Source organism: Somniosus microcephalus, chromosome 26 (genome assembly GCF_052327205.1).
Source record: "Somniosus microcephalus isolate GS21.2 chromosome 26, FLI_Smic_1.0, whole genome shotgun sequence".
NCBI lineage: Eukaryota > Metazoa > Chordata > Chondrichthyes > Squaliformes > Somniosidae > Somniosus > Somniosus microcephalus.
Window position 1 is genome coordinate 40,080,622 of NC_141012.1, and position 13,059 is coordinate 40,093,680.

Consider the following 13,059-nt stretch of genomic DNA (forward strand, 5'->3'; position numbering starts at 1 on the left):
AGGTAGATGCGACCTGTACATCAGGTTCCTCACCAGGTACGTATGGCCGAGACATGGGGTTGACTCGTTCCTGTGACTCTAGGATCTGGTCAGCATGGCGTCTCACAATGTTCACCCCAATATCCACTGTGTACATTAGTGGCCCCTGCCGTGTGCATATCGTTCCTGGTTGCCATTTCTCTGTTCGGTAGTCGCGGGCCAAGACTGGTTGCCCTACATTGAAGCTCCTTGTCGGCTTCTCATTGATGTGCTGGAATTGCTTACTCTCAACATCTCTTCGTACATTTGGTCTGAGCAAATCCAGACGAGATCTCAACCTTCGTTTAAAGAACATCATGGCCAGGGCCTGGTTGGTGACTGCATGTGTCGCATTTCTGTAGCCTAACAGGAAATTGTCCACCTTATGCTGCAGTGGAATGTCGTCATCGCACATGGCCTTTACTGCTTTTTTAAAGGTTTGTACGAACCTCTCAGCCAATCCATTTGTGGCTGGATGATACGGGGCGGATGTGTAATGCCTTACCCCATTCCTTTTCATAAATCTTCGAAACTCTTCGGACACAAACTGTGGTCCGTTATCAGAGCAAATCTGCTCTGGCAAGCCGTTCCTGGCAAAAATGGTCCGTAGGACTGCAATAGTTTTCTCTGTGGTGGTGGAGGACATTTTGATCACCTCAGGCCATTTCGAGTGCGCATCCACGGCTATTAAAAACATTGAGTCCATGAATGGACCAGCAAAATCAATATGCACCCGTTGCCATGGAGATGAGGGCCACTCCCATGGGTGTAGAGGGGCATGTGGTGGTGCATTTTGGACCTTCTGGCATCCTGAGCAGCTCTTTGTCAGGTCCTCGATTTGCTGATCGATCCCCGGCCACCACACATAAGCCCTAGCAAGGCTTTTCATTTTGACCCCTCCCAGATGACCTTCGTGAAGCTCATTGAGCACTCTCTCCCTTAACTTGGGTGGAATTACCACTCAGGATCCACACATCAAGGTCCCCTGGCATACTGACAGCTGTTCTCTTCTGGATGAGAATGCTGGCAACAGTGAGTCGCCATGTGCTGGCCATCCCTTCACCGTCAAATCATATACCCGAGACAGTGTCGGGTCATTTCGGGTCTCCTTCTCTATACCAGCGTTAGTTACTGGCAAGCATTCAATTATAGTCGAATGAAATATTTCGACAGGATCCACTGCTGGTGCTTCCTCCGCAGTAGGCAGTGGCAGGCGTGATAGCCCATCAGCGTTTTCACGCTGTTTCGTGCCCTTATACTCGATTTCATATTGGTGCGCCCCTAGAAAAAGGGACCATCTTTGTAGCCGTTGCGCAGTCATCACCGGAACGCCCTTCTTTGGATTAAAGATGGAGACAAGTGGTTGGTGGTCAGTCAGCAAGGTGAACTTCTGCCCGTGCAGATAGTGATTGAACTTTTTCACTCCCCACACTAGGCTGAGGGCCTCCCTGTCAATCTGGGCATAGTTACGCTCGGCTGAGGTTAGTGACCGAGACGCAAAGGCTACTGGCCTCTCCGAGCCGTCCGGGAATTTGTGCGACAGCACCGCTCCAATGCCATAGGGTGATGCATCACACGCCAACCGAATTGGTAGTGCTGGGTTGAAATGAGCCAACACCTCTTTTGATGTGATCAATGCTTTGCTCTTCTGGAAAGCTCGTTTACATTCGTCACTCCACTTCCATGGTGCCCCCGTTTGCAGTAGGGTGTTCAGTGGGTGTAGTACGGTAGACAAATTCGGCAAGAACTTATGGTAGTAGTTCACCAGCCCGAGGAACGACCTCAGTTGTGACACATTTTCCGGTGCTGGAGCCTTGACTACTGCCTCAATCTTTTCAGGGGACTTATGTAACCCCTCTTTATCAATAACGTGGCCACAATACGAGATCTGCTTCTGGAAAAACTCGCATTTGTGACGATTAGCTCGGAGCCCATATTCCTTCAATCTCGTGAGCACCTGCTCCAGGTTGGCGAGGTGATCACTGTCATTTTCGCCCGTGACCAGGATGTCGTCCAAATAACACTGGGTCCCTGGAATCCCTTGCAGGACTTGTTCCTTTGACCTTTGCCAAATAGCCGGAGCTGATGCTACCCCGAACACCAGCCGGTTGTATTGGTAGAGACCTTTATGAGTGTTGATCGTGAGGTACTGTTTCGAGGCTTCTTCTACCTCCATTTGCAGGTATGCCTGGGCCAGATCAATCTTAGTGAAGCCTTTCCCTCCAGATAGCGAGACGAAAATATCTTCAATCCGCGGAAGTGGATATTGTACAGTGTGAAGGACTGGGTTCACTGTCACCTTAAAGTCCCCACAGATGCGAACCTTCTTTGGTTCCCCAGGCGTATTACTCAACGACCTCTTCATTACAGGAACGATGGGTGTAGCCCACTCGCTCCAGTCCACTTTGGACAGTACTCCTGAACGTTCCAAACCTTCCAGCTCTGCTTCGACGGCTGGGCGGATCGCATAAGGTACCGGTCTGGCCTTAAAAAACTTTGGGCTTGCATTTTCCTCTATTTTGATCGTCGCTGTTATGCCTTTTAGTGTTCCGAGTCCCTGCTGGAACACTTCTTGTGCATCAGTTATCATTTTTGACAGCTGTCCAGGTGTGACGTCGTCATCCTTTTTGGCATCTACAGTCAGTGCCTGTATGGAATGCCAATCTAGCTGTATCTTCCGGATCCATTCACGTCCTAGTAGTGGTGGTCCTCCATCTGGCAATACATATAGGTCCATTTTTGGTGTTTCCTTGCCATTATATATAACGTTCACCCTTATTTTTCCTTTGGGGTAGACCTTTTGCCCCGTGTACGTCTTCAAGACAATGTTTGTATCTCTCAAGGGTATATGTGAGAATAGCCACTTGTAGTCCCTTCGATTTATGACTGTTAGGGCTGATCCTGTGTCCAATTCCATTTTCACTTGGACTCCTGCTATCTTGAGCGTGACCCAGATAGTTTGGTGATCCTCCGTTTTGATCACATTATGTAGTTTCAGACAACCCAGCCCCTTGCTTCCGGAGTCTGTATCACTCTTCTGTTCGTCTGAACTAATCTCCGTCACCTTATGTACCTTCTTGTACTTCTCCTGTGGAGATTTCTTGCTGCTGGTTTTCTTTCCCGACCTGCAGACTCTTGCTATGTGTCCTACTTTTCCACACTGTCTGCACACTTTGTCCTTGAACCAGCAATCATTATGGTCATGTGTTGTTCTGCCGCAGCGATAGCACTTCACTGTTCCGTATGACATTTCATTTGTGCCATATTCTTGCGGTCTCCGTTGTATCTCTGCAGCACCCCGTGCTGCTGCTTCGTGTGATACTGCAATGCTGAAAGCCTTGTCCAGCATAAGATCCTTTTCTGATAGAAGCCGTTTCTGGGTTCCTTCACTTTGAAGCCCACACACAAACTTGTCCCTTAAAGTATCTGCTAGTCCCGTTCCAAACTGGCAGTGTTTCGATAACTTGCGCAGTTCCGTTAAATACTCAGCATTACTTTCATCTTTATGCTGGTTCCTTTTGTGAAACTTAAATCTTTCTGCTATCAGCAGCGGTGTGGGGTTTAAGTGGTCCTGTAGGATTGACACTATGTTTTCAAAATCCTTTTCTACTGGCTTCTCTGGGGTTACTAGGTTTCGTAGTAAGCCATACGTTTTTGCACCCATTGAATTCAACAATACCAGCGCTTTCTTGTCATCTGGCACTTCATTCGCCTTGCCGTATACTCCTATGCGTTTGACATATGTCGTCCAATCTTCGACTTCATTGTCGAATGCTGTGATACTGCCACTCTTCGGCATTTTTGGGTGTGGTTAGAGTGGCTTAAAATGGCGTCTCCCGCGCTTTCCTTTCTTCCCCGCTGCGGCTTAAAATGGCGTCTCCCGTGCTGCTGCCAACGCCGCTCTCGGCGGTACTTGTGGCAAATGGCGACGCCCTGTGGGTTTCGTGCGCTGCTCCTGCGCTGGTGCCAATGCCGCTCTCTGCGGTCCTCGTGGCAATGGCAGCGCCTCGCGTTTTCCTGCGCGCCTCTCTCCCCCGTTGACGCTGCTCGGCCCTTGACCACCGGCTGCGCTCTGCACTCTCTCGTCTCTCTCCCCCATTGACGCCGCTCGGTCCTGAACACCGGCTGCACCCTGTGCGCTCTGCCCTCTCTCCCCCGTCGATGCTGCTCGGCCTTTTTCTGTGCCGCTCGGTCAGGCTCTAGCCCGTCGCTGTCCGGGAAGGGTCTGCGCAGTACCTGTTGCCAGCCCGTTTCGCTGGACCACCGTGACTGGAAAGCCAAGCCTGGCTCTCGACAGCCTCCCCTGCGATGCTCAAATCTCCGCTGGATGACTGGGCGGTTGCCCATGGTCGATGCCCGTGCTTCTGGACTCGACCTTCTTCCACTGTTCTCCAGGAACGAATCCCTGGGAGGTGATGCAGAGTTGCAGATAGGTTCGAATCTGCTCGTCGCCACTGTTACGTCCGTGTAATAATAAGAAAAGGACTGCAGAGAACGGTACAACAGGTGTTTACTCAACGTGGTTCAAACTGCAACTGACTGTATAGATCACTACTCAGGGTTTATATACAGGTGTGGTCACTGCCGGTACTACAGGATACAGGAGCTGTAAAAAGTAGTTCTCCCCCTTAAAGGTACATACATTACACCCTTCATTAAGCTGGTTAGAATAGTTTGCCCAATGCACAGTACCTCCACTCTGAAAAGGAGGTATTTGTGTTGCTGTAGGTATGAAGTAGCTAAATGGTGGCCACTATTTCAGACGTCCTAACTGGAGGAGACCTACGTAAATGGCTCATTCAACGGGTCTCTCTCCAGGCAGCTGCTGCTGAAAAGTCCTGTAAGATGGCCAGTACTGAGCCTGTATTGTGCACCATGTAAAGGCAGGGCATCAGTTCATGGGGCGTTCTGGAGTGGATGGTCTGTAATTATCCTGTGATCTAGTGGTTGGAGAACGAGCTCTAGCGTAGAGCAACATCACTGGATCAATAATCCGGGTGAACCTGGTCGTATTTTTTGTGCTGGAAACGCGAGTGTCATGACTGTTACTTTATGGTTGTATTAACTACAGCCTTATTTCTGTTGATCCATGAGGACTAGGTCTTGGTTACTGTTGATCTGTTGTCCCTGACCTGCCATGCACAGCATTGAAGCACGACACACTGTGAAGTGTGATCGGACACAATAATAGGCTCAGGGGAGTGATTGCAGGCCAGTAATCTAATCGAGGGGTTCATTGGCCATTTATAACTGTCATCGGAACCCCAAAACGACATTACAGTCTTGAAATTACTTCAAGGCTTGAGTTATTATTTGGGAATTCACACTGTGAAGCCCATTGGGTGATTTGTATTCATTACGGGACCTGCTTCTTTGTATATTTCTTGAATATCAATGCAATGCTCGCTGCCAACGCACAATATAACCACACCAAGAGATTAACAACTCCACTAGAATTTCTACAAGAAATAATTTGCAGTAAATAACCAGCAATGCACCGTACCTCTACTGGGAAACGTTACGTCTAATAGATGGAAGAGGATATTGACTGAACAAGGAAATAGAGAACTGAAGAAAAGATTAGTGAGGAGTTTGGTATGGAGTGTGGTGCTGTACGGTGCTGAAACATGGACACTGAGGAGAGAGGTGGTCAGGCTTCTGGAGAACCTTGAGATGTGGAGTGACCGAAGGCTAGTTTGAAGAGATGGGTTTTAAAGATATTTGTAGGAGTGGAGAGAGAGAGGGCAGAGGTGAAGAATTTTAGGGAGGGAGTTCAAAGTGTATGACCCGAGTTGGCTGTCACAAACATGGGCTGGAGGGAGGGGAGATGCACAGAAACTCGGAGTCACAGGAATGGGGCGTTCAGGAGGGGATGTAGGGCTGGATGAGAGTGCCTGAGATAGGGTGAGGTGATGCTATGGCGTGATTTATAGATGGGGGCAAGGATTTTATATTGAATGGACAGAGGGATGGGAAGTTAGTGTAGGTCAGCGAGGATAGGGATGAGGGGCGAGGACTCAGTGTGGGACAGGATACATGTGGCAGGGCTTTGGATGAGTTGGAGTGGACTTATTGGTGGATTGGTTTGTGTCATAAAAGGCACAATAGGGCAGACACCGTGAAGCTCCAATGCCAGCGCAGGCACGGGGAGATAAACCTAAACCATCGTAGCCCCAATTCTACGCCCCATGCTCCTGACTAGGGATGCTCCACTCCCACAGTGGGCCCTCGCAATTTTTGTCCTAATGTGTTGACTTCCGCCTACAGGACTGTGTGTGGTGGCCTTCCTCCTCACTTTGTAAGTAGCGCTTTAAAACTTCTAACTGCAGCCTCAATCTTGCCCGGCTGTGGCATTGAAAAGAACGCGGGATAAATGCTATGTGAGAAAGCTCATGTGGACGTGCAGTCGCCGGCATAAAGCTCCATCAGAGCGGGGACCATTCTAGATGATGCAGCATCCCCGACATTGAATATGTTGCTTTTTTCCATCAAGGCCACTGAGAATTGATAATCCTGCTGTCCCCAGTGTATTTGTAGAGCTCCCAGGGGAGATATTCAGAATACATCCTATGGATCTAATTAATTGCCACGCTCTTCTGTTCCTGTAATATATGCTGGTTGGGAGCCATGAGTCCACTTTAGCTCCCTGAATAGTTTTTTGACTGACTGCAGGGTTAGATGTTACTTTGGGTAATGGACATATCTCCTATCCATCTGACTGGGAATATTCATTAATTCAGATCAGTAGAAACCAAATTGAATTACTAAAGGAGGGAAAAATGAGCTGGTGTAATTTGGCACAGTTTGCAGGCAGGAACTAATGCACACATAGATCAAGGGTGATGTGGGCCATTACAAGCATTAATGGAACTGCTTGGGACTGAATAAATAAAGGAATTACTTAGTAGATGCTGATTAGGCTGTTTTTAGTCAGATCATGTTGATAAAATGCAGTCTTTACATTTTATATATTGTAGCTGTGTCATTTCTGCTAAAGTCCGCAGTAGGCTCTATGATACAACAGATTATTGTGCAGAAGATGCCAGTAGTAAGACACTGGATGATCATAGTGATGTCTAGGTGACACTTAGTGTGGTTGGGTTTGTGTATCCCATTGGCTCTGCATGAAGCATGAGAAGACAAGAATTTTGAAAAACTTGGCAAGAACATTAGGTCCAGTGAGACCACCACTTGTTCATGCATCAGTGGCACCTGCCTGCCTTCTTGCTGCTCCCTTCTGTCCCCAGGAACGCATTCATTGCTACTTGAAACTGCTTGTTCTGTCTGCTTCAGTGACCTTCCACCCACCTATCCTGCCCCTCCATCTCCAACCAGCTTTCACCACAGCTTTATTCTTCATCACCTTATTAGGTGATAAACTTCTACCCGAGTGCCCTTCTTAATCACTCATTTTAACTTGTGCCCCCTGGGATGAGAAGCCTTGGCTGTAGTGAATTATTTGCCTGGGTTAATCGTGAGCAGTGTCAGTCGGGTTAATGCGCGCGTGTGCCACAAGTTTAATTGAGACTCCTGTGACTCCTGGTGACTTTTGTCAAAACCACCAGTACGGTCAGTTAACGAAAACGATGGCTTGCTCTTGGCCGATGAAGATTTTCTCCCTTGGTCTCTTCACAGTCCTGCGCGACGATTTTCGCCAAACGCCCAGCGATGTGGTGGTTGCAGCCGGCGAGCCCGCCGTGATGGAGTGCCTCCCGCCGAGAGGGCATCCGGAACCAACCATCTCCTGGAAGAAAAACAATGTCCGCATTAACGACAAGGATGAGCGGATCACGGTAAGCAGGGGCTGGTGGCAGGGAACGATCACCATGGTAGGGAATGGACAGATGCTGCCGGGTTTTTGAAATGCCGGTGATCAGCACAGAGACTCCGGCCCTTGCACACTTTCAACGTTTAGCCGTCAGGAGCAAGTCATTCTCTTTAAGTGAAACATGTCACAGACTGTTAATAAACTGACTGAAACTTGTGGGATGTATTCTCCAGATCCCACCGGAGCAATAGGTATTAAACGATTCATGTTTAAGATGAACCCATCCTGCTTTTTGTGTTTCATTTCCTGCAATTGTTTATAATCCGGCTCATCTTTTATTGCCTTACTCAAACCAGCACTGCAAATTAACATTTCAACAAAGGCAATATTCTGTATCCCTTAGCGTAGAACACTCTGATATACCCTACCCTAACCATAGTGCAACATACTAACACACTCCAATATACCCAGCCCTTAGCATAATCACACTCCAATATACCCTGTCCCTCACTGTAACACACTCCAATATACCCCGTCCCTCAGTATAACCACACTCCAATATACCCTGTCCCTCACTGTAACACACTCCAATATACCCTGTCCCTCACTGTAACACACTCCAATATACCCTGTCCCTCAGTATAACCACACTCCAATATACCCTGTCCCTCACTGTAACACACTCCAATATATCCTGACCCTCACTGTAACACACTCCAATATACCCTGTCCCCTCACTGTAACACACTCCAATATACCCTGTCCCTCACTGTAACACACTCCAATATACCCTGTCCCTCACTGTAACACACTCCAATATATCCTGTCCCTCACTGTAACACACTCCAATATACCCTGTCCCCTCACTGTAACACACTCCAATATACCCTGTCCCTCACTGTAACACACTCCAATATACCCTGTCCCTCACTGTAACACACTCCAATATATCCTGTCCCTCACTGTAACACACTCCAATATACCCTGTCCCCTCACTGTAACACACTCCAATATACCCTGTCCCTCACTGTAACACACTCCAATATACCCTGTCCCTCACTGTAACACACTCCAATATACCCTGTCCCCTCACTGTAACACACTCCAATATACCCTGTCCCTCACTGTAACACACTCCAATACACCCTGTCCCTCAGTATAACCACACTCCAATATACCCTGTCCCCTCACTGTAACACATTCCAATATACCCTGTCCCTCACTGTAACACACTCCAATATACCCTGTCCCTCACTGTAACACACTCCAATATACCCTGTCCCTCACTGTAACACACTCCAATATACCCTGTCCCTCACTGTAACACACTCCAATATACCCTGTCCCTCACTGAAACATACTCCAATATACCCTGTCCCTCACTGTAACACACTCCAATATACCCTGTCCCTCACTGTAACACACTCCAATATACCCTGTCCCTCACTGTAACACACTCCAATATACCCTGTCCCTCACTGTAACACACTCCAATATATCCTGTCCCTCACTGTAACACACTCCAATATACCCTGTCCCCTCACTGTAACACACTCCAATATACCCTGTCCCTCACTGTAACACACTCCAATATACCCTGTCCCTCAGTATAACCACACTCCAATATACCCTGTCCCTCACTGTAACACACTCCAATATACCCTGTCCCTCACTGTAACACACTCCAATATACCCTGTCCCCTCACTGTAACACACTCCAATATACCCTGTCCCTCACTGTAACACACTCCAATATACCCTGTCCCTCAGTATAACCACACTCCAATATACCCTGTCCCTCACTGTAACACACTCCAATATACCCTGTCCCTCACTGTAACACACTCCAATATACCCTGTCCCTCACTGTAACACACTCCAATATACCCTGTCCCCTCACTGTAACACACTCCAATATACCCTGTCCCTCACTGTAACACACTCCAATATACCCTGTCCCTCACTGTAACACACTCCAATATACCCTGTCCCCTCACTGTAACACACTCCAATATACCCTGTCCCTCACTGTAACACACTCCAATATACCCTGTCCCTCAGTATAACCACACTCCAATATACCCTGTCCCCTCACTGTAACACATTCCAATATACCCTGTCCCTCACTGTAACACACTCCAATATACCCTGTCCCTCACTGTAACACACTCCAATATACCCTGTCCCTCACTGTAACACACTCCAATATACCCTGTCCCTCACTGTAACACACTCCAATATACCCTGTCCCTCACTGAAACACACTCCAATATACCCTGTCCCTCACTGTAACACACTCCAATATACCCTGTCCCTCACTGTAACACACTCCAATATATCCTGTCCCTCACTGTAACACACTCCAATATACCCTGTCCCCTCACTGTAACACACTCCAATATACCCTGTCCCTCACTGTAACACACTCCAATATACCCTGTCCCTCAGTATAACCACACTCCAATATACCCTGTCCCTCACTGTAACACACTCCAATATACCCTGTCCCTCACTGTAACACACTCCAATATACCCTGTCCCCTCACTGTAACACACTCCAATATACCCTGTCCCTCACTGTAACACACTCCAATATACCCTGTCCCTCAGTATAACCACACTCCAATATACCCTGTCCCTCACTGTAACACACTCCAATATACCCTGTCCCTCACTGTAACACACTCCAATATACCCTGTCCCCTCACTGTAACACACTCCAATATACCCTGTCCCTCACTGTAACACACTCCAATATACCCTGTCCCTCACTGTAACACACTCCAATATACCCTGTCCCTCACTGTAACGCACTCCAATATACCCTGTCCCTCACTGTAACACACTCCAATATACCCTGTCCCTCACTGTAACACACTCCAATATACCCTGTCCCTCAATGTAACACACTCCAATATACCCTGTCCCTCACTGTAACACACTCCAATATACCCTGTCCCTCACTGTAACACTCCAATATACCCTGTCCCTCACTGTAACACACTACAATATACCCTGTCCCTCACTGTAACACACTCCAATATACCCTGTCCCTCACTGTAACACACTCCAATATACCCTGTCCCTCACTGTAACACATTCCAATATACCCTGTCCCTCACTGTAACACATTCCAATATACCCTGTCCCTCACTGTAACACACTCCAATATACCCTGCCCCCTCAGTGTAGCAGGCTGGGTACTTGGGGTTTATAACTGGCAGCATCTGGTGTTGCGTGATGTATTGATGGCGTTTGCTCTTCTAGATCCGAGGAGGAAAGCTGATGATCTCCAACACGAGGAAGACTGATGCTGGCATGTACGTCTGTGTGGCCACCAATATGGTGGGTGAAAGGGACAGCGAGCCGGCAGATTTGGTCGTATTTGGTAAGAGCCATTTTTGTGACCTTTTTTTTTGCCTTGTCACCACGTTGCAGAGTCTGACCTGCCGAGGACAAGCCCCTGTCAACGCTTCTTTCTCTCCCCCCGCCCCACCCCAGTGTTTTCCCTTCCTCCTCCGGAAGGCTGTTGATTTTTTTGTACAGTCCCAAAGGTACCAGTCATCACTTGATGCCTTGTCCAAGTGGCCACTTTTCATGTGTGAGCCTCGGTGGCGGTTGGCTATTCAACCATGAGGAGAACTGCTATGTTGAGCTGGGAACCCTGGCTGTCCCTAGTCCAGGCTACTGAGGCCAATTGTAGCTGCACAACTGCTACCACAGCTCAGGCTGAAGACTTCTTGTCTGTATGGCTCAATGCTACACTGGGCAGTGCCCTTTACGGGGAGCCCATTGACATTTTCGAACCCACCACAAGGTTAGCGGCCTGGTTTGCTCACTCGCTAAATTTTCTTTTTTTATATTATAGTTTATGTTTTCTCCGCCAGTTTTCTCCCTGTCTGTTCATGCTTAATAGCTATGATTCCCGGCTGGAGTGAACACTCTTCAATATCTTGCCCACTTATGCATGAGTTTTGACAGTAAGTGTTGACTGGCGGGGAGGGGGCAATTAGGACTGATGCTGTCCTCACCGACTCCCACTCAACTCGCCTTTTCTAACAAGGGTCAGTGGGTAGTAATCAGGGAGAAGGAACCTGGCTAATTTTCCTCTCCCCAGAGCACTGAAGCTAAATGGAGCATCCCTACTTCTACCTCTCGCTAGATAAACCTATTCACCCATTGGGCTAGACAGTTTCCTTTTTGAAAAAAAATCTTCTCTTCCTGTCAAGTAACGATGATGACCTGGAAAATGAGAGTCCCTGGACAGGATCGGGAGTGGGTGTGATGGCTCGAGTGGTTGAATAGTTTGCCAATGCTCACCATCTACGCTTGCAGGACATTAGTGCAGAGTACCTTAACCCATGGAATTGGATCCCATCAAGGGTTCAACACCTTCACCACTGGCGGAGGGTGGGGTTGAGGGGGGGCGCGGGTACTGGGAGAATATCTGCAGTGAGTATTTAAAAAAAAAATTATTCACAGAATGTGGGCATCACTGGCAAGGCCAGCATTTATTGCCCATCCCTAGTTACCCTTAAGAAGGTGTTGGTGAGCCGCCTTCTTGAATCGCTGCAGTCCGTGTGGGGAAGGTGCTCCCATAGTGCTGTTCGGGAGGGAGTTCCAGGATTTTGACCCAGTGATTATGAAGGAACGCGATATATTTCCAAGTCAAGATGACATGTGGCTTGGAGGGGAACTTGCAGGTGGTGGTGTTCCCAGGCGCCTGCTGCCCTTGTCCTTCTAGGCGGTAGAGGTCACGGGTTTGGGAGTATGATGGTCGAAAAAATAATTCAGGGGTTTTGTTTCCATTGTCCACCCCAGAACTTCTGCATTATTATGTGGCATAGAATCGTACAAAATGGCTTTGCACCTATAAGAAACCAAATGAGTCAGAAAAGGTTCTACCTTGTCAATGTTATAACTGCTCCTGTTCAATGAGGCTGAGGGCGGGCACTTGTTTTACAGTTGCAGACAGTGACGACTCCTCAGCAATCTCTACCTGTCCCAACGGCTGGAGAAGGACTGCAAGGGCCAACGAAAGGCACCTCAGCCATTCAGCCTAATGGTGGCCATATGGCTGCTTAATGTTTATTTGTCTGAGGAGTGTTTATGGGTCAGAATCACCAACGTTGCACACTGTATCTAATGGCTGGAGCTTTGTTTATCTTAACAGTTTGGTGGCAACCTTGGTGTTGCCATTGATCGTGCCACGTTGGCAGCAGAAATGCTGTTCATCTGCCGCTGGCGGGCATGAGTTCTGTGCCTCCGACTCC

At 48.2% G+C, this 13,059-nt stretch overlaps 1 protein-coding gene across 6 annotated transcripts in view; it reads left to right on the forward strand.

Annotated features, from left to right (window-relative positions):
- The window catches only part of robo3 (roundabout, axon guidance receptor, homolog 3 (Drosophila)), a 594,316-nt gene that overhangs the window by 375,984 nt on the left and 205,273 nt on the right, over window positions 1-13,059 (forward strand). For all 6 annotated transcript variants that reach the window (XM_085968074.1, XM_085968069.1, XM_085968070.1 and 3 more), the window contains exons 3-4: window positions 7,654-7,811; window positions 11,054-11,174. In XM_085968074.1, coding sequence (XP_085824200.1) covers window positions 7,654-7,811; window positions 11,054-11,174 — 279 coding nt within the window. The remainder of the gene's footprint in view (window positions 1-7,653; window positions 7,812-11,053; window positions 11,175-13,059) is intronic.